Raw genomic sequence first — 27,466 nt, 5'->3', positions numbered from 1 at the left:
CTCATCTCTCCGCCCCGTTTGCCATCCACCCACCTGTCCATCTCCCGTCCATCCATCCAGCTTTCCGTCACCCACCCATGTGCCCCCGGCCCACACACCCATCTGCTCACTCCTCCACACACACCTGCCCACCCTCCCACCCGCTGCTCAGCATTTGTTTGGACCCTGCCCTGGTCCTCTCAGCCCAGCCAGTGACTTCCGAGCCTTTGTCCTCAGGGTGTGGAGGGCTGGAAAGGCATGGTGGGAGTTCAGGGTGCTGGGGGGACTGTGCAGTGGAGGCCTTAGGGGTCACCCGGCTCCCCAGAAGAAGGTGGTGAGCAGAACACGCCCCCACCTAGGCCTTGGCCTCAAGGGGACCTCGTCTGGACACGTTGGCTCCATCTCCTCAGGGACTGGGAGGGCCCAGGTGGATCAGGCACCCAGAACCACTCTGCGTGCCCTGGCTCCTTCCGAGCCACAGCCAGTCTCAGCGGAACAGACCTAGGGTCGGTCTACTGAGGGAGCCCGAAAGGCAACTTCTGTTCTTGCAAGTGCATAAATCTCAAGTCTGAAGTACTTGGCTGTGACCCTTACGTGCCTGAAACAATAGGAAAGTGTCCTAACCGCCGAGGATTTACGGCCTGGTTTGACTGGAATCGGGAAGCGCAAGGGGTGCCTGTGGGCCAGTTTAATTAGTCTTGATCTGCTTCCAGGAATAAGCTTGCATTTTAAATATCGCATCAGTGCAGCTGCCCCACACTCCTGTGGATTCCGCCTCCACCTGGGATGGTGCTCGCACAGGGCCTTGTGTGGCAGGTCAGGGCTCTGAGTGTAGACGCTGGTCCCTGTGACCGTGTCCTTGTGTAGGGGGTCAGGGGTGAGTGTAGACGCTGGTCCCTGTGACCGTGTCCTTGTGTAGGGGGTCAGGGGTGAGTGTAGACGCTGGTCCTGGTGACCGTGTCCTTGTGTAGGGGGTCAGGGATGAGTGTAGACGCTGGTCCTGGTGAACGTGTCCTTGTGTAGGAGGGTCAGGGCTCCGAGTTGTAGAGCTGGTCCCTGGTGACCGTGTTCTTGTGTAGGGGGTCAGGGTGAGTGTAGACGCTGGTCCCTGTGACCGTGTCCTTGTGTAGGGGGGTCAGGGATGAGTGTAGACGCTGGTCCTGGTGACCGTGTTCTTGTGTAGGGGGTCAGGATGAGTGTAGAGGCTGGTCCCTGGTGACCGTGTTCTTGTGTAGGGGGTCAGGGTGAGTGTAGACGCTGGTCCCTGTGACCATGTCCTTGTGTAGGAGGTCAGGGGTGAGTGTAGATGCTGGTCCCTGGTGACCGTGTCCTTGTGTAGGGGGTCAGGGATGAGTGTAGACGCTGGTCCTGGTGACCGTGTTCTTGTGTAGGGGGTCAGGGATGAGTGTAGAGGCTGGTCCCTGGTGACCGTGTTCTTGTGTAGGGGGTCAGGGTGAGTGTAGACGCTGGTCCCTGTGACCATGTCCTTGTGTAGGGGGTCAGGGTGAGTGTAGACGCTGGTCCCTGTGACCGTGTCCTTGTGTAGGAGGTCAGGGGTGAGTGTAGACGCTGGTCCCTGGTGACCGTGTCCTTGTGTAGGGGGTCAGGGATGAGTGTAGACGCTGGTCCTGGTGACCGTGTTCTTGTGTAGGGGGTCAGGGATGAGTGTAGAGGCTGGTCCCTGGTGACCGTGTTCTTGTGTAGGGGGTCAGGGTGAGTGTAGACGCTGGTCCCTGTGACCATGTCCTTGTGTAGGAGGTCAGGGGTGAGTGTAGATGCTGGTCCCTGGTGAACCGTGTCCCTTGTGTAGGGGGTCAGGGATGAGTGTAGACGCTGGTCCTGGTGACCGTGTTCTTGTGTAGGGGGTCAGGGATGAGTGTAGACGCTGGTCCCTGTGACCATGTCCTTGTGTAGGGGGTCAGGGTGAGTGTAGACGCTGGTCCCTGGTGACCGTGTCCTTGTGTGGCAGGTCAGGGCTCTGAGTGTAGACGCTGGTCCCCTGTGACCGTGTCCTTGTGTAGGAGGTCAGGGTGAGTGTAGACGCTGGTCCCTGGTGACCGTGTCCTTGTGTAGGGGGTCAGGGATGAGTGTAGACGCTGGTCCTGGTGACCGTGTTCTTGTGTAGGGGGTCAGGGATGAGTGTAGAGGCTGGTCCCTGGTGACCGTGTTCTTGTGTAGGGGGTCAGGGTGAGTGTAGACGCTGGTCCCTGTGACCATGTCCTTGTGTAGGGGGTCAGGGTGAGTGTAGACGCTGGTCCCTGGTGACCGTTGTTCTTGTGTAGGGGGTCAGGGTGAGTGTAGACGCTGGGTCCCTGTGACCATGTCCTTGTGTAGGGGGTCAGGGTGAGTGTAGACGCTGGTCCCTGGTGACCGTGTTCTTGTGTAGGGGGTCAGGGTGAGTGTAGACGCTAGTCCCTGTGACCATGTCCTTGTGTAGGGGGTCAGGGTGAGTGTAGACGCTGGTCCCTGTGACCATGTCCTTGTGTAGGAGGTCAAGGGTGAGTGTAGACGCTGGTCCTGGTGACCGTGTCCTTGTGTAGGAGGTCAGGGGTGAGTGTAGACGCTGGTCCCTGGTGACCGTGTCCTTGTGTAGGGGGTCAGGATGAGTGTAGACGCTGGTCCCTGTGACCATGTCCTTGTGTACGGGGTCAGGGATGAGTGTAGACACTGGTCCCTGGTGACCGTGTTCTTGTGTACGAGGTCAGGGTGAGTGTAGACGCTGGTCCCTGGTGACCGTGTCCTTGTGTAGGGGGTCAGGGGTCTGGGTGTAGATGCTGGTCCTGGTGAATGTGTCCTTGTGTAGGGGGTCAGGGATCTGAGTGTAGACACTGGTCCCTGTGACCGTGTCCTTGTGTAGGAGGTCAGGTGTGAGTGTAGACGCTGGTCCCTGGTGACCGTGTCCTTGTGTAGGGGGTCAGGGGTCTGGGTGTAGACGCTGTTCCCTGGTGACTGTATCCTTGTGTAGCAGAGGTCAGGGGTGAGTGTAGACGCTGGTCCCTGGAAACCGTGTCCTTGTGTAGGGGATCAGGGGTGAGTGTAGACGCTGGTCCCTGTGACTGTGTCCTTGTGTAGGAGGTCAGGGTGAGTGTAGACGCTGGTCCCTGTGACCATGTCTTTGTGTGGGGGATCAGGGGTTTGAGTGTAGACGCTGGTCCCTGGTGACCGTGTCCTTGTGTAGGGGGTCAGGGGTTTGAATGTAGACGCTGGTCCTGGTGACGTGTCCTTGTGTAGGAGGTCAGGGATGAGTGTAGATGCTGGTCCCTGGTGACGTGTCCTTGTGTAGGAGGTCAGGGGTGAGTGTAGACGCTGGTCCCTGGTGACCATGTCCTTGTGTAGGAGGTCAGGGATGAGTGTAGATGCTGGTCCCTGGTGACCATGTCCTTGTGTAGGAGGTCAGGGATCTGGGTGTAGACGCTGGTCCCTGGTGACCGTGTCCTTGTGTAGGAGGTCAGGGGTGAGTGTAGATGCTGGTCCCTGGTGACGTGTCCTTGTGTAGGAGGTCAGGGGTGAGTGTAGACGCTGGTCCCTGGTGACCATGTCCTTGTGTAGGGGGTCAGGGATGAGTGTAGATGCTGGTCCCTGGTGACCATGTCCTTGTGTAGGAGGTCAGGGATCTGGGTGTAGACGCTGGTCCCTGGTGACCGTGTCCTTGTGTAGGAGGTCAGGGGTCTGAGTGTAGACGCTGGTCCCTGGTGACCATGTCCTTGTGTAGGAGGTCAGGGGTGAGTGTAGAAGCTGGTCCCTGGTGCCCGTGTCCTTGTGTAGGAGGTCAGGGGTCTGGGTGTAGATGCTGGTCCCTGGTGACCGTGTCTTTTCTGTGCTGGCAGCCCTGCCTCGTGTTCCTTGGGCACACAGGGACTCTCCTGTGGTCACGTATTGGGCCCACAAGTAGAGGGCCGGCCCAGCTGAGCTGCTGAGGCACAGAAGGCCCTGTAGGAGGAATCTGCCCAGCATTGGTCCCTAGAAACCTGTAAGAGAAGTGTGAGGACCTCTGGGGCTTGGGGGTGAAGATCCGTAGCACAAACCCCACCCCCTTCTGGAGAGACCAGGAGATCCAGGTGAACTCACGGGAATGCACACATCTGCGTCCTGCCCACGTGCCTGCTTCCCCTCGGGCGCCCCCACCACTCCCTCCCAGCTGTGCTGGCCACACACACTGAATCGCCCCTTTGATCAGGGTCGCCCAAGGACCTCCCCTGACCCCTGACCCCTGGCTCGGCCAGATCCCCCCGAATGGATGTATCAGGGTGTTGAATGCTTGAAGAGATGGGAGAGAAACGCCCCAGCACCAGGTTGAGGATGGCCTAGATAGCACTGCCGTGGAAGAAACCCCGAGGGCCCGCACACACCGCGTCCCACCCTCTCTTCTCGTCACTCTTAGCTGCCAGAGCCTTGCACCAGGGCTGCCTGTTTCCAGCAAGCTGTCTCCTCTCCCAGGGTGCCTGTTTGGGTGGGCCCAGCGGGCCCTGCTTCCCTGGGGAAATGCCCCTCTTGGCACGGGCTGCAGCGTGAAGATGCAGAGGTGAGAGGCTGCTCCCCCGCCCCCAGAACTGCCATGCCTGCCTCTGGGGCTCCTGGAGACTCAGGACGTGATGCAGCTGGACGGGACCCCCAGGAGGGGGAGCCAGCAGGTGCAGGGCGCCTGGGGCCTTCCGGTAGTGTCCTGCCTTAGCCCTCACCCTCACTGTGCTCCTGGGTGGTGGGCAGACCTGCCTTCCAGCCCAGCTGTGCATGTGGGGCGGCTTGCCCTGCCTGACACGTGCGTACACACACACACACACACGCTCGCACACTTGACACTGTTTGGGGCCACACTGTGGCCCTGGGGCACAGTGTGGGGGTAACTGCTGGCTGAGGTCCTGGTTTTGGGCCCTGGAAGGGCTGAGCATCTTGGCTGAGCTGGACCTCCCATGTCCGCCGAGGTTGCCGTGTCAGGCGCTGGTCGGTGTGCACTGGTGCCGGCCACTGTGTCTCTTGTTTCTGTGTCTGCTGCCTTGCTCTCTGCACTGCCCCATGCAGAGGGGCTGCAGGGGCCTTCCCCAGGGAGTGCCCATGAGGAGACCTCAGCCAGGGTCTCTCCGCCGGTGCCATGGTCTCGCAGGCCTGTCCCACTGTCACGGGTGCCGTAGCAGTGAGGACTGTCTCAGTGGGCGCTGTGGGCCTCATGGGAGCCGGACAAGGGACAATTGTCCTGCACATCTCCAGGTCACCCCAGCTGATCCCCCTGGCCGTGGGTCATCTGTGTGAAGGCTGGGTAACTTTGTTGACCCCTCCCTGGTGCCCCTGGAGCGATGGCGGAGGCCATGCAGCCGGGGCGTGGGGGTGCGGCGCCAGCAGTGTGCTGCGCAGCTCCTTCGTGGAGCCATCATGTTTAGTTTTGTTTTCCGGGAATTGTTGATGCTTGTGGTGTTGATCAGGTTTCAAAGTTTTGCAGTCTGTCTAATTTTTTTCTCTCTCTAAGCAATCGCCTTGCACCCCCAGTTTTACATTCATATTGTGCATTCTTTGTAGTTTCTAAACGAGGCTCCCCAGACTGTGTGACCTCCAGAAGCCACACCTGAGCTCGCCAGAGCCGCTGCGACACTTGCCTGATGAGTGGGTCATCCCTGGGGTAGAGGCGTGCGCCAGCTCCTGGGGGCCCGGCCAGTCGACCACTCTGCTGTCTGTCACCCAGGGGCCACCCCTGTGCTTGCCTGGGACCTCACAGCTGTTTCTCCCTCCGGGGTGTGGAGTCGTGGCAGGGGCTGGGGAGCCGCCCCTCTCGCCAGCACGCACTCCTGCAGTCAGGGAGATGGGCTCGGTGAACAGACAGCCTCAGTGACGTGCGGGAGATCCCAGATGCATGTCCAAGACAACAAGCCCCGGCCAGCAGCCTCCCGGGGCCGGGCCAGGCTGGCGCTGCTGGCGTTATCTGACCGTCGACTATGTGGCAGCACGTCTTCCTCTCCCCCGGGCAGCCAACTCCTGTGCCTTTCTCTATCACTCAGAGATAATCGAATCGAATTAGCTTTCAGATTGGCCGTGGGAGTGGATTCAGACCGTGTCGGAGGATGGGCAGTGAGATGCTTTTTCCTGATCTGTGGTCTGTGACCCACAGGCCACTGCAGGATTGGGGCCGTGGGGAGGGCGGCCTCCTGTGTGGAGATGGAGGAGGCTGTGTGCCCACCTGGAGGCCTCTCACACACCGCACTTGCTCGGTCTGAGCCCGATCTGAGTGACCGATTACAGCCACACGACACTGAACTACGTGGAAAGCAGTCGGTTGGTCCGGCTGAGACTCAGGGTGACAGCAGATCTGTTTTCTTTGGAAGAAATCAGTGTCAGGTGAGGAAGTGCTGGCTGTGAAGGGAGGGGCAGACAGGAAGTTACAGGCCACACTGCGCAGGAAGCAGCGTGGGGAGGAGCCAGCGGGCCTGCCGGGGGGTGGGCTGTGGGTACCCGCTGGGCGGTGGGTGGCAGGTGCTGGGCACAGCCCATCCCAGGGCAGAGGAGGACAGCTCTGTTTCCCCTGCATGGCTGGGAAGCAGTCGTAAAACAACCCAGCGTCTGCCTGCCCTGAGCAGACAAGGCCGGGCAAAAGACCCCTCCCCCAGCACTGACCTCGCTCTTCTGTCAGCCAGCCTCGGGCTGCCTCTGCCTTTGAGGGGGTGTCCATGAGCCCGGGGGCCTCAGCCGAGTGCTGTTCTCCCCGCACCTTTGAGGAGCATTGCAGTCCGCTCTGCCCACAGCCCCGGCGGCTGCTCGGGGACTCCTGTGTGAAGTCTTGGCCCCCAGGCGTTCCCCCCGGGCGCCGCCTCCCAGCCTTGTGGGGAGGCCCCAGGAGTCACTGAGAGGCCGTGGGACGCACCCAGTGTTCTGGTCATGGCTGCCCACCGCATGCCTTTGGCTCCTCGTCCGCCCGGCGCTTTGTGTATTTTGTATCGTGGTTACGGAGCAGTAGGACAGGGCTGTGCTGGAAGTGCCCCTGCCAGGCCTGCCACCTGTCCCTCACTGCAGGCGTGGACCGAGCTGCAGGCACAGCAGGGAGCCGGGGATGGGGAAGCTGGACCTGCAGCCTGGACCGTGCGTGGAGGGCTTCCGAGAGGCCGGAGGACCTGAACTGGGGCCAGAGAGGCGGTGAGGCCAGTGCCCGCCCCGGCTGTGCTCCACCAGTGTGGTCTGACCTGCAGCAGTGAGCCCGGAAGAGGCTTCTGCAGGCTTTGAGCCCTGGGGTGGCTGAAGGTCAGAGTCAAGGCCAAGGGAGCAAACTGGTCTGAACTGGTAAAAACCCACACCACCTGCAGAGACAGACTAACACTCACCCTGTGATGCCTGCACACCCTTGGGCCAGAGGGATCCCCCCGGAGAACCTGCCACAAAGGGGGTGGCGCCCGATGTACAGGACCTTGTACCGGGGACATGGAATCCCTGACCAGCCAGCAAGAGGTTTAAAAATAAATAAAAGAATACAGGTGGAAAGGAGAGGCCGTGAGAATCGAGCAGTTGGATGATAAAACGGAATCTTGAAAGGTGTGCAGGAGGGGGTTTGTTGATCCTGGCCGAGGCCCATGGCACTCACCGTAGCCTGAGGGCTGTGGAGGGGTGGGGCTGCCAAGCTGGTGTCCTGGCCTGCAGGCCGGACAGGGACCAGCAGGACTGGAGCGGGTGGGGGGCCCTCTCCCTCGGGGCTCTCCGGGGTGTCCCTCTCCCAGGGGCTCTCCGGGTGTCCCTCTCCCAGAGGCTCTCGGGTGTCCCTCTCCCAGGGGCTCTCCGGTGTCCCTCTCCCAGGGGCTCTCCGGTGTCCCTCTCCCAGGGGCTCTCGGGGTGTCCCTCTCCCAGGGGCTCTCCGGGTGTCCCTCTCCCAGGGGCTCTCGGGGTGTCCCTCTCCCAGGGGCTCTCCGGGTGTCCCTCTCCCAGGGGCTCTCGGGTGTCCCTCTCCCAGGGGCTCTCCGGTGTCCCTCTCCCAGGGGCTCTCCGGTGTCCCTCTCCCAGGGGCTCTCGGGGTGTCCCTCTCCCAGGGGCTCTCCGGTGTCCCTCTCCCAGGGGCTCTCCGGTGTCCCTCTCCCAGAGGCTCTCGGGTGTCCCTCTCCCAGGGGCTCTCCGGTGTCCCTCTCCCAGGGGCTCTCCGGGTGTCCCTCTCCCAGGGGCTCTCCGGTGTCCCTCTCCCAGGGGCTCTCCGGTGTCCCTCTCCCAGGGGCTCTCGGGGTGTCCCTCTCCCAGGGGCTCTCCGGGTGTCCCTCTCCCAGGGGCTCCTGTGCCTGCTCTGCTCTCCCTGGCCCCGGTCCCTCTTTGCTGTCTCTGCTGTTCCCAACCAAGCACTGCTTCCTGTGTGGCTCTTGAGGCCAGGGGACGAGGGCAGGAGGTGAGTGAGTAAGTAGGGAGAGAGAGGAATGGAAGTCCCTCCTGTCACTGGCCAGCTAACGAGCCAGGCCCACTACTGGGGGAGGGGGCGCACGTGGCGTTAGGGGCCCCTCTCCTGGGGACACAGGCAGGACTGTTACTGTGGGTGTGTCCAGGGACGTAGGGACAGCCTGGAGCTGGCGCTCGTGACAGCACCGCGGCCGGTCCCGAGCCCAGCGAGCTGTGTCGCAGCCCAGACCTTGTTAGTGTGGAGTTGGCTCACGGCATCACATGCAGGCCCCATTTATTTCTTTCAAATGGTTTTCAAAAAGTTCTAAAAATAGGAACTTAATTAGACATTCAGCAAAATGCCGTGCGGTGTTTATTCCTGCACTGGCTGCATTGTTCATTCTTCAGAAGTCAGAGCTGCACCCCACTGCAGAGCTGGGCCCCCCAGTCCTGCAGCTCCTCCCCCACTGCAGAGCTGGGCCCCCCAGTCCTGCAGCTCCTCCCCCACCTGCAGAGCTGGGCCCCACAGTCCTGCAGCTCCTCCCCCACTGCAGAGCTGGGCCCCACAGTCCTGCACAGGGCCGGTGGGCTCTGAGATGTCTGCAGAGGGCAGTGTGGGTGGAACCTGAGGGGCTGGGGTAGGGGCTGCCCTGCGCCCTCGTGGGCAGCTTCCTCGTGGCTCCTTCCTTCAGCAGGTGGGCCTGGGCGGAGAAGGGGGCAGGCAAGAGGCCAGCCAGCCCTTGGCCCAGAAGCTTGCAGAGGCTGCAGGTGTCCACTGTGAGTAATCAGGAAGGAAGGTTCTGGAAGAAGCGGGTGACACGGCAGTGCAGGTAGCTGAGGTCTGCGTGGTTGAGGCTCTCAAGCTGCTCGACATTTGACGGCCCCATGCCTTTGGGCACTTGCTCACCGTGGATCCCAGGGACAGTGCCTTCAAATAAAAGTGACGCCTTGGGCCCGTTGGCCATCCTCCAGCTGTGGTCAGGGTCCCCTCTGCCCCGCCATGGGGCAGTGAGGGCTGGGCCCTTGTCCCCTGGTCCCCGGCTTCTCACCTGTAGAAGGGACCTGATACATTTCTCTAAGCCTGCTGCAGTGCAGGTGTGGGCTAGGGGGCGCTGCAGTCTCCCTGCAGCGTCACCACCCCCCCAGCCCTCCGCCCCCCCCCCCCCCCGGCCCAGCAGAAACTCAGTGCTGCCCTGTCCGAGGTGGAGGACGCCAGGGACCTGGCCCCCTGCCGGGGTGCAGTGAGGGACCCGGCCCCCTGCCGGGGTGCAGTCAGGGACCCGGCCCCCTGCCGGGGTGCAGTCAGGGACCCGGCCCCCTGCCGGGGTGCAGTGAGGCGCCCGGCCCCCTGCCGGGGTTCAGTCAGGGACCCGGCCTCCTGCCGGGGTGCAGTCAGGGACCCGGCCCCCTGCCGGGGTGCAGTGAGGGACCCGGCCCCCTGCCGGGGTGCAGTCAGGGACCCGGCCCCCTGCCGGGGTGCAGTGAGGCGCCCGGCCCCCTGCCGGGGTTCAGTCAGGGACCCGGCCCCCTGCCGGGGTGCAGTGAGGGACCCGGCCCCCTGCCGGGGTGCAGTCAGGGACCCGGCCCCCTGCCGGGGTGCAGTGAGGGGCCCGGCCCCCTGCCGGGGTGCAGTCAGGGACCCGGCCCCCTGCCGGGGTGCAGTCAGGGACCCGGCCCCCTGCCGGGGTGCAGTGAGGGGCCCGGCCCCCTGCCGGGGTGCAGTCAGGGACCCGGCCCCCTGCCGGGGTGCAGTCAGGGGCCCGGCCTCCTGCCGGGGTGCAGTGAGGGACCCGGCCTCCTGCCGGGGTGCAGTCAGGGGCCGGCCTCCTGCCGGGGTGCAGTCAGGGACCCGGCCCCCTGCCGGGGTGCAGTCAGGGACCCAGCCCCCTGCCGGGGTGCAGTGAGGGGCCCGGCCCCCTGCCGGGGTGCAGTCAGGGACCCGGCCCCCTGCCGGGGTGCAGTCAGGGACCCGGCCCCCTGCCGGGGTGCAGTGACGGGCCCGGCCCCCTGCCGGGGTGCAGTCAGGGACCCGGCCCCCTGCCGGGGTGCAGTGAGGGGCCCGGCCCCCTGCCGGGGTGCAGTCAGGGACCCGGCCCCCTGCCGGGGTGCAGTGAGGGGCCCGGCCGCCTGCCGGGGTGCAGTCAGGGACCCGGCCCCCTGCCGGGGTGCAGTGAGGGACCCGGCCGCCTGCCGGGGTGCAGTGAGGGACCCGGCCGCCTGCCGGGGTGCAGTGAGGGACCCGGCCCCCTGCCGGGGTGCAGTGAGGGGCCCGGCCCCCTGCCGGGGTGCAGTCAGGGGCCCGGCCTCCTGCCGGGGTGCAGTGAGAGACCCGGCCCCCTGCCGGGGTGCAGTGAGGGGCCTGGCCCCCTGCCGGGGTGCAGTCAGGGGCCCGGCCTCCTGCCGGGGTGCAGTCAGGGGCCCGGCCTCCTGCCGGGGTGCAGTCAGGGGCCCGGCCCCCTGCCGGGGTGCAGTGAGGGACCCGGCCGCCTGCCGGGGTGCGGTGAGGGGCCCGGCCCCCTGCCGGGGTGCGGTGAGGGACCCGGCCGCCTGCCGGGGTGCAGTGAGGGACCCGGCCCCCTGCCGGGGTGCAGTGAGGGGCCCGGCCCCCTGCAGCCTCCAGGCCCCTGGAGTTCACCTTTTCTTGGAGTCCCAGAAGTAGTCAGGGATGTGTGGCTCAGGAATCACCCTGGGCTCTGGGCTCTGCCCCGGGAGCAGCTTGGTTCCGTCCAGAGTGTCCATCACCGCTGGGCCGTGTGCACTGTGCGCTCGTGGGGGCTCGAAAGGAAGGGACCTCTCTGCCTTTCAGATAAATAAACCAGCAGACATTGTCAAGGGGACCCAGGCCCCTGGGACCTGCCCGCTTGTGAGCAGTGGAGCCTGTGTGGCTGGCATTTTAACACTGTGGGTGGGTTCTGGGTGACTCCCGGTCCGAGGGGCTCAGCGCGGCCGTCCCTGGCTGAGGCAGGTCAGTGGCTCCCCGCACGCGCTCCGCCTGCGTGACCTTCCCCGACCTCCGCCACCTGCGTGTCTCCTGGCTTCCCAGCCGTGGGAAGCCAGTGTCTGAGCACAGACTTCAACAACGCAGGAAATGTAATTGTTTTCACAACGTGTGTTACGGGAGCTCCCGTGGCGTAATTGGTCAGCACGTGGTTCTTACACAATGTGCGTGGCAAAGAAGAATGTCGTTTAGTCCTGGTTCCGCGGGCCAGGGCCTGTCTGGACGTGGCTGGACGGAGGAGGCACCACTGGTGTCTGTCCTTCTGCCGGAAGCAGTGTCCTGTACACGGGGCCGAGGCCAGAGCTGTGTCCAGACGGGAGGTGCCCTCTCCTTGTTACACACACACATGCGACACACTATACACTCCCCACACATGCCTTATACACACCTCCCACACACCTCCCACTCCCCATACACCCCCACACACATCGCACTCCCCATACACCCCCCACAGGCCTTATACACACATACACACACCTCCCACACACATCACAGTCACCATGCACCCCCCCCACAGGCCTTATACACACATACACACACCTCCCACACACTACACACTCCCCATACACCCCCCCACAGGCCTTATACACACATACACACACCTCCCACACACTACACACTCCCCATACACCCCCCCACAGGCCTTATACACACATACACACTCCTCCCACACACACCTTATACGCACATACCACACACCTCCCACACACATCACAGTCACCATGCACCCCCCCCACAGGCCTTATACACACATACACACACCTCCCACACACTACACACTCCCCATACACCCCCCCACAGGCCTTATACACACTTACACACCTCCACACACATCACAGTCACCATACACCCCCCCCCCCACATACCACACACATCACAGTCACCATACACAAAACACACAGGCCATATACACTCACGGCAGACACTCCACACGTCATAAGCCACACAGTCTACACCACACTCATACAGCCTACACATCACATGTCACACACTCAGTCACAGGTCACATACTCACAGTGTACACACGCACCACACACACTTCACTCTGAAGCCATGAAGACAACCCTGCTGAAGGGGACGTCACCACACATGTAGATGTCGCCTTCAAAGTTTGCACTGTTGGGAAAGTCTCGGGCCTGGACACTCAGTGATGGCCTGGGGTATGTAGTGGCCGACCGACATAGGCAGTGACTACCCGAGGTACGCTGTGGCCACCCCACATATGTAGTGACCCACCCGAGGGACCTGGTGACTGCCCGAGGGACCTAGTGACCGCCTGATGCACTCAGTGGCCACCGTCTTGGCTGTGCTGGCTGCTGGGCTGGGCAGGTTCTGGGGAGGGGAGGGGCACCTTTGAAGATCTTGTGATCACCGTGTCCTGACTCACCTGGACCCCCTCCTGCCTTAGGTGGAAGCCACCCTGTGAGTGAGCAAGGGGCATAACGCACCTTCCTTCTGGACCCCAGGCACTTTGAGAAGGAACCAGCAGGGCCAGCACCTTGCCAGGCCCTGGCCCTGGCCCTGGCCCTGGCCCTGGCCCTGGGAGGAGCCCCTTTGTGGGCTGGGTGTGGCAGTGTGGTGCTCAGAGCACCAGGTTCAGGTCCGGTGCCAGGATTTGCAGGCCCTGTCCCACAGCTGGCGCTGTCCCCTCTGGAAGCTTCCTCCTGGGTGTGGTGCTGTGATGACAGTGCCTGGTGTCAGGGTCTGTGCGGGCTTCGTTCCCTGCATGGAAGGCATCTCCACGTTAGGGCTCCCTCCGGGCTGTGCCTGGCTCCTGGCCCTGCCCTGGTTGGACTGGGAGCCAGCCAGGCTGGTGTACCGGGTCTTTTTGCCTGGAACATCTGTATGATCTTGATTTGCTCTGAGAGCAGCTGTTTGAGCATCAGGGAGCCAGGCATTTTGGTGGGCAGTTTGCAGGTACCAGGACAACGTCCCCACAGGGGAAGCAGAGGAGCTCGGGGAAGCCTCGTGGAGCTTGGTCTGACACCCAGCAGAGGTGACCATTTGGGGCGTGCTGTCAGCAGCGTGAGTGGGTGCAGTGTGTGGTTCTGTGTGGGGATTGGTGGGAGCAGATAAGGGGCTGGGGCAAGGCTGTGGAGATGACAGCCGGGCAGGAACAGGTGGGCCTGGCGCCCTCTGCAGCTCGCGCGTCCTTCTCCCTCTTGTTGAGAGCAAACAGCCTCTGTCTAGCACCCTGCTCACCCGCTCCACCAGCCCCCCACCCCCGTGCTGTGCACGGAGAGCTGCTCTGGGGTCTGTCTCGGTCCTGCTAAAAGCCAAGCAGCCAGGCCCACGCACGTGGCCCTCCTCACCCCTGGCTGCCCTGGGCCAGAGCCAGCTTCATCCGCTGCCGGCCTTGTCACAGCAGTGCTTTGTCACATGCAGGCGCTGTCACTGCCCCCGGAAATCATTCCGCTGGCCACAGCTTGCCACTGTCCTTGCACACTGCAGGCGCTGGTGGGCCTGTCAGCACGCTGCTTCCTGCTGTTACAGTAGTAAGTGGGGCCCTGCCCTGTGGAGCAAACACTCTAGCGGGCATAGAGAACAGGCGTGAAAAATACAAATTGGCAATTAAGCCTGTCTGACAGCAGTGCACGGGGTGTTCAGGTAGCCGGCACGGACTGGGGAGTTCCCCTGATGGCAGCACACAGGGTGTTGGGGTGACGGGACAGGACGGGGGGTCACTGACAGCAGTGCACAGGGTGTGGGGTGATGGGGACAGGACGGGGGTCACTGACAGCAGTGCACAGGGTGTGGGGTGACAGAGACAGGATGGAGGTCACTGACAGCAGTATGCAGGGTGTTGGGGTGACAGAGACAGGATGGGGGTCACTGACAGCAGTGTGCAGGGTGTTGGGGTGATGGGGACAGGACGGGGGTCACTGACAGCAGTGCGCAGGGTGTGGGGTGACGGGGACAGGACGGGGGTCACTGACAGCAGTGCACAGGGTGTGGGGTGATGGGGACAGGACGGGGGGGTCACTGACAGCAGTGCACAGGGTGTTGGGGTGACAGAGACAGGACAGGGGTCACTGACAGCAGTGTGCAGGGTGTGGGGTGATGGGGACAGGACGGGGGTCACTGACAGCAGTGTGCAGGGTGTGGGGTGACGGGGACAGGACGGGGGTCACTGACAGCAGTGCACAGGGTGTGGGGTGATGGGGACAGGACGGGGGTCACTGACAGCAGTGTGCAGGGTGTGGGGTGACGGGGACAGGACGGGGGTCACTGACAGCAGTGCACAGGGTGTGGGGTGACGGGGACAGGACGGGGGGGGTCACTGACAGCAGTGTGCAGGGTGTGGGGTGACGGGGACAGGACGGGGGTCACTGACAGCAGTGCACAGGGTGTGGGGTGACGGGGACAGGACGGGGGGGGTCACTGACAGCAGTGTGCAGGGTGTGGGGTGACGGGGACAGGACGGGGGTCACTGACAGCAGTGCACAGGGTGTGGGGTGATGGGGACAGGACGGGGGGGTCACTGACAGCAGTGCACAGGGTGTTGGGGTGACAGAGACAGGACAGGGGTCACTGACAGCAGTGTGCAGGGTGTGGGGTGATGGGGACAGGACGGGGGTCACTGACAGCAGTGTGCAGGGTGTGGGGTGACGGGGACAGGACGGGGGTCACTGACAGCAGTGCACAGGGTGTGGGGTGATGGGGACAGGACGGGGGTCACTGACAGCAGTGTGCAGGGTGTGGGGTGACGGGGACAGGACGGGGGTCACTGACAGCAGTGCACAGGGTGTGGGGTGACGGGGACAGGACGGGGGGGGGTCACTGACAGCAGTGTGCAGGGTGTGGGGTGACGGGGACAGGACGGGGGTCACTGACAGCAGTGCACAGGGTGTGGGGTGACGGGGACAGGACGGGGGGGGTCACTGACAGCAGTGTGCAGGGTGTGGGGTGACGGGGACAGGACGGGGGTCACTGACAGCAGTGCACAGGGTGTGGGGTGATGGGGACAGGACGGGGGGGGTCACTGACAGCAGTGTGCAGGGTGTGGGGTGACGGGGACAGGACGGGGGTCACTGACAGCAGTGCACAGGGTGTGGGGTGACGGGGACAGGACGGGGGGGGTCACTGACAGCAGTGCACAGGGTGTGGGGTGACGGGGACAGGATGGGGGTCACTGACAGCAGTGTGCAGGGTGTGGGGGTGACAGAGACAGGACAGGGGTCACTGATGGTAGTGCACAGGGTGTGGGGTGATGGGGACAGGACGGGGGGGTCACTGACAGCAGTGTGCAGGGTGTTGGGGTGACAGAGACAGGATGGGGGTCACTGACAGCAGTGTGCAGGGTGTGGGGTGACGGGGACAGGACGGGGGTCACTGACAGCAGTGTGCAGGGTGTGGGGTGACGGGGACAGGACGGGGGTCACTGACAGCAGTGCACAGGGTGTGGGGTGACGGGGACAGGATGGGGGGGTCACTGACAGCAGTGTGCAGGGTGTGGGGTGACGGGGACAGGACGGGGGTCACTGACAGCAGTGCACAGGGTGTGGGGTGACGGGGACAGGACGGGGGTCACTGACAGCAGTGCACAGGGTGTGGGGTGACGGGGACAGGATGGGGGTCACTGACAGCAGGGTGTGGGGTGATGGGGACAGGACGGGGGGTCACTGATGGTAGTGCACAGGGTGTGGGGTGTCAGAGACAGGATGGGGGTCACTGACAGCAGTGCGCAGGGTGTGGGGTGACAGGGACAGGATGGGGGTCACTGACAGCCGTGCACAGGGTGTTGGGAATAGCCCATGGTAACAAGGCTGGAACTCGGGAATAGGGGTGCTGGCAGTATTCTTTCTGGCTCCCTGGACATCTGGGACTGTGGGGGGGGGGAGGAGGGCCTGGTCCCCGCAGCGCTCAGTGGCCTGGCAGGGCTGCCGTGGAGGTTGCACAGGTTCCCAAGCCAGGGGTGAGGAAATGGAGAGCAGCATCGGGAGAGGCTAAGCTAAGGGTTTTGAGAAAAGGGGGCCATCCTTGCTGGCCACAGAAGGCTAAGGCCAAGAAGTGCCCCCTGGGGGTGGTGGCAGGACCAAAGCCAGGCCACGGGCTGCCCAAGGGGCTGGGCTCCCTGGGCGCGTGTCCTCTGTCTTGGCCCAGAGCCCAGCAGGCACCTGGGGATGCCCTCTGTGCCCGCCCTGTGGCTGCCAGTGCCTCTGAGCCGCAGCTGAGCAGCCTCTCAGAGCCCTGCCTTCGCGCCGGCTGGGCCCTCCTCTGTGCCTTCTTCCCCACACCCCCCTCTCTGGCCCTCCTGGAGTGGTGCCTCGGGGGCAGCGTGGACAGAGCGAGGGCGTCCTCGCGGCGTGACTCTGACTCTCGTTGCTGAGCTAGGATGGGAGCTGCTCCGTGGGGGTGTCAGACGCCCCTCGGCCGAGGGTTGGCTCCTGCATCCTCGCCAAGCGTTCCTGCCTTCTGGGGAAGACACAGAATTCGTGACAAGGACGTGGTGGCCGCGAGGGCTCCTCAGAAGCAGGCCGCACTACAGTGCAGGCTTCCGCCTCACCCCCGGGGGCTGTGCGCCTGCACTGGCCGGCCCGGCAGCCGCCGTCCAATCCCAGCCGGCTGTCACTGTCTCCCTATTTTTAGCCCTGGTTTGGTCCCAAACTTGACAAGACTTTCAAACTAATCACTGGATTGTCAAATCAGCTGTCAGAGCCTGCACTCTGCGCTCCCAGAATGGGCTGGGCGGGAGAGGGGCGGGAGGGAGGCGGGAAGCAGCCCCCTGGGCCTGCCGGCTCTCTGGATCAGGGCTAGTCAGGGCAAGGGGGGGTGCCCCCCGGCCACACAGCTCCTCCTGGGAGCCAGAGGGCCAGTGGGATGTGTGACACCTGAAGGGCATCACAGCACAGCCCACGCTTCAGGGAGCAGAGGAAGCTCGCTTCCCCGGGCGCGGGGTTGCTCCCAGACAGAGGGGCTGTGTGGGCCGTGCAGCCGCCCGTTTGTGCTTGGTTGCCTTCATGTCTGCCCTGTCTCTTATGTCCTGTGTCCTTTGATCTGCTGGTGAAAGGCCACCGGATGAGACAGGCGGAGCACAATAAGACAGGCGAGTGCCTGCTTCTCCGTGGGCGCTGCATCTGTGGACACCCTGGGCCCCTCAGGTGCCTGCCCCTTCAGCCAGCCCCGCCCCTGCTGCCGGCAGCCTCGGGAGGGGCTGCCCGTGAGCTCTCTGCAGCCAGCGTTCTCCCCGGGCGGCCGCCGTGGACACGCTCAGCTCGGAGAAGCTGCTCAGAGCCGCCAGCTCCACAGAGGAGGCCCCTCCTGTGCACCGTCCTGCGGCTCTGGCACGGGCAGGCAGCGGCTGTGCTGCACCATGCAGGCTCCTGCGTCCATGTGGGGGCCCCGTTCTAGGCTCCAGGCCGAGCAGAGGCATGGAGGTGGGAGCCGCGGGGTCCTCTCAGAGGGGCAGGGTGGCCGTGGGGTAGCCCTGCTGTCATCTTGGAGTGGTGGGGTGGAAGGCCCCTGCAGCTCAAGTCGCAGGGGTAGAGGCTCGGCTTGGTGGCTTGGTGGCTTGGTGGCTTGGTGGCTTGGTGGCTTGGTGGCGGCACGCAGTGAACCCGGGCATGCGGGTGGGCCTGGGCTCTCGCAGCAGCTCCTCTGCCACCACTCCCGGGGCGTCTGTCCTGCCCTCACCGTGTGTGTCCTCTCGCCGTGCGTGCTGGGTTTCACCATCACCTGTGAATTGAGTGAGTGCCCTCGCCCACCTGGGTAGGCGCCCCTCCTCTCAGCTGCTGCCCCCTGGAAGCTCGGCGGGCTCCGCCCTCTTTCTGGCCACAGTTCACTGGTCCTTGGGTCCCGTGGACCTTTGGGTCCCCACAGCACGGCTGTCGTGTTCAGGACCATTCGGAGGGGCCTGGTGACGTGCGGATGACTCGGGACAGAGTGGCCTTGCCAGTGCCCACAGTGCCTGAGGCTGACGGACTTGGGCTCCCTGCCTGCAGGAGGGGCTCACGCACTGAGGGGTTGTCCCCCTCCTGGGAAGCAGCCCCCGCTCATCCTCAACGCCCCGTTCCCCACCCTCACCTGGGATAAACACCACACATCTACGAAGCGCTCGGCGTGGCAGCCCCGCTGGCCCACACCGCGTTCTGGGTCCTGGGTCTTGGTGTTCTCGACTCATGGGAAAGTTCAGACTCCACCCACAGCCGTCTGTGTGCTTGGAACTTCCCTGCCCGCGCCGCGTGAACTGGCCTCCTTGCGAGTGTCACGTAGCTGCGGTTCACTGCAGCCGGTGCGGAAGCCCTGTGTGTTCTCACCGCTGCAGGGTTCAGGACGGGCCGCGCCACCTTCCCTGCCCGCTCTGCTCCAGGCCCTCCCCTGTGCACTGCAGCTCGGCCGGCAGGCAGGGCTGTGCTGTCTCCCCATCCCCGGGTGGGTGGTGCTGGCGCTCGCGGGAGCCCCTCCCGCCACAGTGCTGGCCCTCACGCCGGGAGGTGTTGCATGGCCACTGAGACAGCACCTCGGTTCCCAGCCTCCCTTCTCTCGCAGGGGTCTGCAGCCCAGGGTGGAGAGATCTGGGGATGCCCAGCTGTGAGCTGGGAGTTCGCACCCTCAAGCCTGTGTTCTTCTATACTTTGGAGGTGCCGGGGAGCCCAGCTGTGCCGGTCTGTGCAGGGCTTTCCTGGGTTGCCTGCTGCAGACCCGGAGGTTGGTACTGGCCGGGCCCTGCAGCCCTTCCTGGGCCTTCCCCACTGTTCGCTTTCCACCCTGCAGCTGAGCCCACACTTCTCCCCGCCCACCGCACCCCTCCACTCCCACCCCCTCAGGGCTGCCCTGCAGGTGCTCCTCCAGGTCGGTGGAGTCTGCCCCAGTCCCTGCTGGCCTGTGTCCAGCACAGCCACCACCAGCGCTCATGTTGGCTGGCCTCTGCTGACATCCTAGAAACAAGAGACGTCGGCTCCACGTGACCCAGGCCCTCGGACACACACGGGGCGTGGCAGTGGCAGGACGCGGGGGAGTCCAGGGCAGAGCGGTTTGTAGAAGAGGTTGTTGAGAGACACGACTCGTTTGTCCTCGGTCAGATGGGGCCTCCTTGTTAGGCAGCAAAACGCAAGAAAAGGGAGAGGAGTGGCCAGGGCCGGGCAGCCGTGGCGTGAGCAGTGGGCCTGGCCACACAGAGTGAGCCTGCAGTCTCCTCACACCCTGACCTGCGCCCACCCTGGCCCACCTCAGGCTTGGGGGGAGCAGGGAGACCCCAGGCTCGGGGGAGGGACGTGGAGACCCCAGGCTCGGGGGGAGCAGGGAGACCCCAGGCTCAGGGGAGGGAGTGTGAAGACCCCAGGTTCAGGGGAGGGAGAGTGGAGACTCCAGGCTCCGGGGAGGGGAGCAGGGAGACCCCAGGCTCCGGGGAGGGAGTGTGAAGACCCCAGGTTCAGGGGAGGGAGAGTGGAGACCCCAGGCTCCGGGGAGGGGAGCAGGGAGACCCCAGCCTGAGAACAGAGCAGGAGAGGCGGTGGTGGTGGCGGTCTCTGCCTCAGTTGCCTTTCCCTCCACATTGAAGCCTTTTCCTCCTTGGGGAGTGGATCCGCCCTCCCCCCTTCCCCTCCTGGACCTGACTCACACACACCCACCCCCCGCACTGGTTCCTCCAGGGCAGCCTGCCTGGAGATTCCTGTCCCACTTCCTCCCACACATGGTAACAAAGCTCCCAGTAAGCAGCAGCTTCCAGGCTGTGCTGTTGGACAATGTCTTAGAGTGGACACGAAATCCTCCAGGCTCACGGGTGGCCGCGGTGTGCTGGGGCTGGCTTGTCCTGGCTCAGGAGAGCCAACGATTCGATTTTCAGGAATTCTGTTGCCAGTTATGAAACAGAACCATTTCTAAAAATTAAACTCTGTGAATTTTCAGATTATATCAAACGCAAAGATAATAAACATTTGCAACTCAAAAAAAAAAAAAACAAACCCAGGCTCCGGGGAGGGAGTGTGAAGACCCCAGGCTCGGGGGAGGGAGAGTGGAGACCCCAGGCTCCGGGGGGGAGGGGAGCAGGGAGACCCCAGGCTTCGGGGGAGGGAGAGTGGAGACCCCAGGCTCCGGAGGGGAGGGGAGCAGGGAGACCCCAGGCTCCGGGGAGGGAGCGTGAAGACCCCAGGTTCAGGGGAGGGAGAGTGGAGACTCCAGGCTCCGGGGAGGGGAGCAGGGAGACCCCAGGCTCCGGGGGGGAGGGGAGCAGGGAGACCCCAGGCTCGGGGGAGGGAGAGTGGAGACCCCAGGCTCCGGGGGGGAGGGGAGCAGGGAGACCCCAGGCTCGGGGGAGGGAGAGTGGAGACCCCAGGCTCCGGAGGGGAGGGGAGCAGGGAGACCCCAGGCTCAGGGGAGGGAGCGTGACGACCCCAGGTTCAGGGGAGGGAGAGTGGAGACTCCAGGCTCCGGGGAGGGGAGCAGGGAGACCCCAGGCTCCGGAGGGGAGGGGAGCAGGGAGACCCCAGGCTCCGGGGAGGGAGCGTGAAGACCCCAGGCTCCGGGGGGGAGGGGAGCAGGGAGACCCCAGGCTCGGGGAGGGTGCAGATTGTGCCCGCTCCGAGGCTTCGCGGCCACTCTGCAGCGCTCTCACCTGTGGACACGTAAACCGCCCCATGGTTGTGGAGGTGGAGTCTGGGCGCTGCATCACGTTGGCAGACCCCACCTGGGCCTCAGGACGCCTGGTGGAAGGAGCCCTCGGTCCATTGATCGTAGCAGTGGCCAAAGTGTCGATTGAAACCGTTCCATAGAAACCAGCGTCTCCCCATACTGAGGACTAGGGTGTGCTTCTGAGAGTGAGTCCATGGGCCCGGGTGCCACCTAGGCCAGCGTGTCCTGGGGTGCTGGGGTCAGGAAGGGACATCAGTGTGTCCTAGGGTGCTGGGGTGGGGGGGTGTCAGTGTGTCCTAGGGTGCTGGGGTGGGGTGGACATGAGTGTGATGTAGAGTGCGGGAGTGGGGTGGACATTACTGTGTCCTGGGTGCTGGGGTTTGTGGACATCCTGTTTTCTGCATGCTGGGCCCAGAGCTCTGACCGCCAGTCGTGAGCTGTCCCCTCCCCGCCGTTCCCGCTGCAGCCATCTGAAGAGGAGCACCGGGCAAGGCAGGGCTGATGCGTGTCGACCGGCAGCGGTGCAGCATCGCTCAGCGTTTTCCTGTGGCTTTTCTCTGGGACCCGATGCTTCCCGGGCTTGAGGTCGATGTTGTGGGCAAAGCCACCCTTGGCGTCTGCGTTGCCGATTCGGCCCCGGGGCTGGTTACTGGAGCATTGAGCATTGAGGCTGGGGGCGTAGGAGCTGTCCGCTGCCCGGCATTGGGCTCCTGCAGGCCTCCTGCCGGTCCCAGCATGTGCTCAGCCCCTTCCTGTGACCTGGTGATGGCTTCGTGAGTTACGGCCCCTTTACCTGCGTGATGTGGGTAATGCAGAACAGCTCACGGCTAACAAACGCGGCGTGTGCCCATGCATAAATAAGACGAGCCTTTGTAAAAGCGAAATCTGTATTTAAGGACGCGTTCGGCCGTGCTTGCCGCGTGCCGTAAAGGTCACCCAGATAGATTTTCCTTCTCCCGCGCCGCGGGCTGGGGAGATCGGGGCATTTCCATTCCCCTCCGTCCTGCGAACCTGGGGACTAAATTAGATTCTGAAATGGAGTGTGCAGTGTGGCCGGCGGGTTCCCGTAACGGGAGGGCGCTGCCTCTCACCTTGCAGGCAGTGAGGTCATGATAATATGAAGCCAAGTGGATTAAAAATAAAACCAGAGGTATTTATTTATGACCTGCCCAGAATTGGATTGGCATCCATGTAAGTTGCATCTAATGGTGAGAGACAGCAGATTGATGTTGATGTGTCCCTGGGGACGTATTGCCAGGGAAATCTGCTCCGTGAATTCAATTTAAAGGCTCACAGAGCGCACCCCACGTGCGAAGGAAGCGGAATGGGGGAGGGGAGGGGCACTGCAGTTAGACAACAGTTGGAGGAGTGTCTTGGCCGGAGAGGGTCCCAGAGCGGCCAGGCCCCGTGCTGCACAGCTGGGCGCGCCCTGATTCCGCCCCGTGAACAGAGACTGCTGTCCTCAGCTGCAGGTGACGGGGGGCGAGGCACAGAGAGCCTAGGCCACACGGCGGGAGTCGGCACCTCCTTGGCTGCCCCTCGGTGTGGGAAGCACGGGAGACCAGGAGCGTCCACAGTCAGGGGCCGAGCCGGCAGTCCTCTCTGTCACGAGTCCTCTGCTGGGAGCTGGGCAGGGGTGGCACCAGCACCCTTAGAGGGCCCCCAGCCCTGCTGACTTCGGATGTGGCTTCTGGGAGGTAGAGGGTGGGGGAGCCTGCCCGTGGCCAGGCCTCAGAGCAGTCGGGGTCCCTGGTGGAGCCATTTGCATGGCTTGGGCTGGCCCTGAGCCGACGGCCCAGTCCCGCACAGCCCTCTGAGCCCCACTCTGCCAGACCTTCCCTCCGGGTGCTGGGTTCCCCTGAACCCTGCCCTGCCCTGCCCACGGGCGGTCAGTGGTCTGTGTCTGTGGCCAGCTGAGTCTCACCGCGTGGACCCCGTGCCTGTTGTGGTTAGCGAGTCACCAGCCCATCAGGGTCCAATGGCCGCCTTCTGACCCGCGAGCTCCAGGGGCTTCTTCACGAGTGCTGGTGGGTGTGGCTCAGACATGGGCAGCTGCAGGCCGGGGGCCAGGCTGCAGAGTGGGCTCCCCGTCCCGGAACTCGAGAATCCAGTGACAGGTGCCTCACGTGTGTCCCCTGAGCTCCTGCCGTGTGTCCCGTGTGCCCAGTGTGTGTCCCCCGTGCACCCCAGATCCCCCCTTGGTGCTGGGCGTCCTGTGTGTCCTGTGTGCCATAGCTGACTGCCATCATGGTGGCCCTGAGCCTGTAGGGTGGCCTTACTGTCCCCAGCTCAGGAGCAGGAAGCTGTGGGGCGGTGGGACTGGGCTGGCCACGCCCTGGGGTTCCTGCAGCACGGGCTTCACCTGGGGTCTCTGCAGGCAGTTCAGGGGCTTGGTGGGGCAGGGGGCTCTGGGGGAGGAAGTTCCCGGCTGAGGTGGCACCCGCGCCGTCAGTCTGTGGCCTGTCTCCCTGTGGGAATGTGGAGGGCGTGCAGGTCCCGGAGTCCCAGCTGCGAGGGTCTGGGGGCCTGCCTGGTGGAGGTGGGCGCGCTGCCCCCGGCTGCCTCCCAGCTGCTGGCTGGCACTTTCTCGGGATCCCTGGCCTCGCTGGTGCCCTGCTGACCAGCCTGTCCTCTCTCCACAGGAGCTGCTGCTCTTCCTGCAGAACCTGCCCACTGCCCACTGGGGCGACCAGGACATCAGCCTGCTGCTGGCCGAGGCCTACCGCCTCAAGTTCGCCTTCGCCGACGCCCCCAATCACTACAAGAAGTGAGCCTGGCCCGCTGCCAGTGGCTGCCGCGGGCCCCGGGGGCAGGGGCCTTGCTGGGCGGCCCCGCCCTGCCAGCACTGGCCAGGCCCAGACCCAGGCCCGGGGTCCGTCCAGGGCTGGCAGGGACGGGGCCGCCTGTTTCTGAGATACCAAAGAGAGCCAGGGAGGGTCCTGGCTTTGGGGCTGAGGTGCCTCGCCCGTCCCAGCGGCGTCCTTGCCAAATGCCCGCCTCCGGAGGCTGCCGGTTGGCGGACCCGGTCGGAGGGGCCGGAGCAGAGGGAGGCGTCGCCGCCTGGTACCTTGTCTGAAATGCGAAACTTGATCTGTTGAGTGAAAGAATAAAATACAGACGAAACGCCACGTGAGACTGCCCTCAGCGGAGAGCCCGCCCTTTCCTGTGCTGTGTTCTCTGGCTGGAATGTGCTAGAACGCTGACGGCCAGGGTGGGCCCCCGAGGCCGAGGAGTGGAGGTGGGGGCGCCGTGAGGCCACTCCCAGCTGCCATACTTCGCACTTCTGACCTCTTAGAGGGCTCAGCCCCGGGGGGGTCTGTGTCAGGTAGGGCCCTGAGCGGCTGTTCTCACGGAGCCCCGGGCACTGGCTGCAGGCCGGCAGGGTGTGGCGCCCGCAGTGGCCTGTGTGTCCCCCACCCCTCCCCCGCCCCCACGGCCTAGCTGCCCTTTGCCAGATCTGCCCAGCCGGCCTCATGGAGACTCACCGGCTCCCAGGGCCCTGCCGGGGCTGTGTCTGCTGCTCCAGGCACTCAGGACCAGCTTCCTCTACGTGCCCCCAGGCCCGTCACAGGCTGTGTGGCCTGCGGTGACACTGACACCTGCTGCCCGTGACGCAGCAGCCTCGGCCCCGGGACCCTGAGCCAGGACAGCTGCCGTCCTCAGGGACCCGTTGTCACCAACACCCCTCAGACTCTGCCCCTCCCTCAGGAGCAGCACAGCGGCTGGAGGCTGTGGAGTGTGGGGGCACGTGGCGTGCGTGGATTCCTGCTCCTGGGGAGAAAGTCTGGTCGTTACATGCAGCGTAGCAATGAGCACAGAATTCCGCGCACGGCCCCACCCTCTGCCCCCCCGCCCCGGGATTGGGGCTCCCGGCCATCCCAGCACGGGCACCTCCTCCCTGCGCCCGGGGCTCCCCATCTCACTTAGCCGAGATGGGCCCTGGGAGCTCCCCCCCCTCGGATCACCGCGGCTGTGCAGGCCTGCCCTCCGGGCAGCGGGCCCTGCTGGCAGGAGGGCTCCACACCGGTGGGCTGGGTCCGGGCACCTTCCCATGGTCCTCAGGACGTGGACGAGCGTCCTGTGTCCACGCGGGGCGGGGGGAGTGTTGGAGGCGAGCTGTCTGAAACGCGCTGTCCTGGAGACGTGGAATAAAGGTGCAGTCGCAAAGCCTGCAGCCTCGACCTGTGATTCCAGGACTCGCGCGGCTGTGGGACGGGCTGAGCTCTGAGCCTCGCGCGCCTGGCCCTGCGAGGGGCGGCATCACCCCCTTGTGCCGATGCCCCCGAGTCTTCTGGGAGATGAGGGTGAAGCTGGACTCACTTGAGGGACCCTGGGCCTGGACCCGTACTGCTGGGCTCAGAGCTGGCGTGCATAGCGCTGGGTTCCAAGACGGCCCCTCGGTGACCCCCTGTGGGCTGCGGGCAAGAGGGGCCTCCCCGAGTGGCCACATCTGCCAGGTGTCTGCTCGGAAAAGCGCCTGCGCTGGGATGGGCCCCCAGGGCTGACCTCTCCCTCCTGCTGCTGGGGCCTGGGAGCCGTTCACCCTGCCTGCAGCGCTGGGCACTGTCCCCACCGCCCTAACAGACCAACCCTGCCTCACTGACATGGCCCCACAGAGCCCTGGCTCGTCAGGGAGATCGGAGGTGTGCGTGCTCTGAGCGCCCCACGGCCGCACCCCCAAGCTTGGGCCTCTCCCAGCAGTAGTTGTCCTGCTGCTGCCCACAGACAGGCACAGGCTGCGCTCCTGTCCCCTGCGGTGGCCACAGCCTCCACGGGGGAGCCCACTTGCCTCTCGTCCCCGGTGACTGAGCGTGGAGCTGTGTGGGGGCCACAGTGTGGGCTGGCCGTGCCGATGCCTGCAGGCTGGAGACCGGGACCAGCGGTGAGGCTCCGTGCTCTGAGCAGGGGCCCGTGGCAGCTGACCCCTGTCCTGTGCCCTCATGGTCGGAGTCTGGGGCTTGGCCACTGCCCCTCAGGCAGCTTGAGGTCTTCACGACCCTGCACACACACACGTATGCACACAAATGTACGCCCAGTCCCAGGGCCCTGAGAGAAACCCTGACCTCCGCTGGCACGTTTTGTGCACCTCCCCTGCCCGGCTCTGTGGGCACCGCTGGTTCCTGCGAAGGGGCTACTGGACTCCTGGCAAGGACAGACCTGCGGGGAGGGCCGAGGTCCCAGCGTGTGCCGGGGAGGGCCGAGATCCCAGCGTGTGCCGGGGAGGGCCCAGGTCCCAGCGTGTGCCGGGGAGGGCCGAGGTCCCAGCGTGTGCCGGGGAGGGCCCAGGTCCCAGCGTGTGCCGGGGAGGGCCGAGATCCCAGCGTGTGCCGGGGAGGGCCCAGGTCCCAGCGTGTGCCGGGGAGGGCCCAGGTCCCAGCGTGTGCCGGGGAGGGCCCAGGTCCCAGCGTGTGCCGGGGAGGGGACCTTGGATTGGCTGAGCTCTGAAAGGACCGATGGGTGGAAGACGCCTGCATGGTGCTGGCGTGGACCTGAGGCGGGAGCTCCTGTGTTCGGGAGGTGGGGACAGGCTGTCCGGTGAAGGCCCAGCTCCGAGCTGCCCTGCCTGGGCCTCCAGGGGCACCCACGCTGGGCTCGAGGCGCCTTGCTGGCTCCCTGACCCCGGTGGACCTGCCCCACGTGACTCTGGGCGGTATTTGCCTGGGACAGGAGTCCTTTCCGGGCCTCCGTGGCTCCTGCCCGCCCATGCCGGCCCCGGGGCTCCCTCCAGCAGCACTCATAGCCCGGTGGGCTCTGTGCCCCGGCTTGGAGGCCTTTCCACACCGTCTGGCAGCCCCTATCTGGCACAGAAGATCCTCAACAAAGAGTGGACCAGTGGTGTGCGTGGCCATGGACGCCCCCGGCACCGAAAGCCGTGCCTGCGTCCTATTCATTGACAAATGGGGGCGGATTGTTCTTCCAGGGAAAAAATATAAATAAATAAACACCGGGAGAATGTATTTAAATATAAAAATTAAACTCTACCATACTCAAAAGTACTTGAACATCTGTGTCCTTGGGTGTGGTGAGATGTTGTGGGCGTGGAACCAATGCTGAACACAGCAGAGAAGGGGACTGCTGGGCGTCCGTGGGCACCGCGGGAGGAGGCCGCGGTCCCCACACAGCAGCTGTGGGAGACAGGTCGGGCCTGAGACCCAGCCAGATCCTCAGTACCCAGGAGTCCGCTAAGAGGGGCACAGCGCGGAACACAGGCCACTGCGAGTGCCCAGTGGGGTGTTCACGTGGGGGGGGGGGTGAGGTGCTGGCCCGGGCGTTGGGCTCCGGGGCCCCTTCTCCCGGGACAGCAGGAGACGCACTGTGGCTCTGCCGGGCCTCGTGTGTCTTCGTGAGAACTCTGCACCGATTATTCCGGTCGCTGTTGATCTTTGAACTGTGGGGTCAGCGTCACACAGGAGGACACGGCACAAAGCGAACCCGGAGGCGAGGCCCACACCCCGCCCGTCCCTCCCCTGCTGCAGTCTCCCCTGGCCCTGGCAGATCCCTGCCGAGGGGTGAGGGGCGGGGGTGTGGGCCCCTTTGCCCCGCTAGGTCGGGGTGGGCTCTCTCCAGCGCAGTGTCCACCGCGGCTGGCGT

General features: G+C 64.5%; 1 protein-coding gene across 1 annotated transcript in view; it reads left to right on the top strand.

The window, feature by feature from the left end:
* The window catches only part of TBC1D22A (TBC1 domain family member 22A), a 367,129-nt gene extending 342,090 nt beyond the window's left edge, over positions 1 to 25,039 (top strand). Inside the window, exon 13 of the mRNA XM_062202659.1 lies at positions 23,518 to 25,039. Coding sequence (XP_062058643.1) covers positions 23,518 to 23,646 — 129 coding nt within the window. The 3' untranslated portion in view covers positions 23,647 to 25,039. The remainder of the gene's footprint in view (positions 1 to 23,517) is intronic.
* Positions 25,040 to 27,466: the final 2,427 nt, after the last annotated feature.

This window comes from Lepus europaeus, chromosome 10, assembly GCF_033115175.1.
Source record: "Lepus europaeus isolate LE1 chromosome 10, mLepTim1.pri, whole genome shotgun sequence".
Classification (NCBI taxonomy): Eukaryota; Metazoa; Chordata; class Mammalia; order Lagomorpha; family Leporidae; genus Lepus; species Lepus europaeus.
The sequence above is the reverse complement of the archived record's forward strand: the minus strand, read 5'-3'. Positions and strand labels throughout refer to the sequence as shown.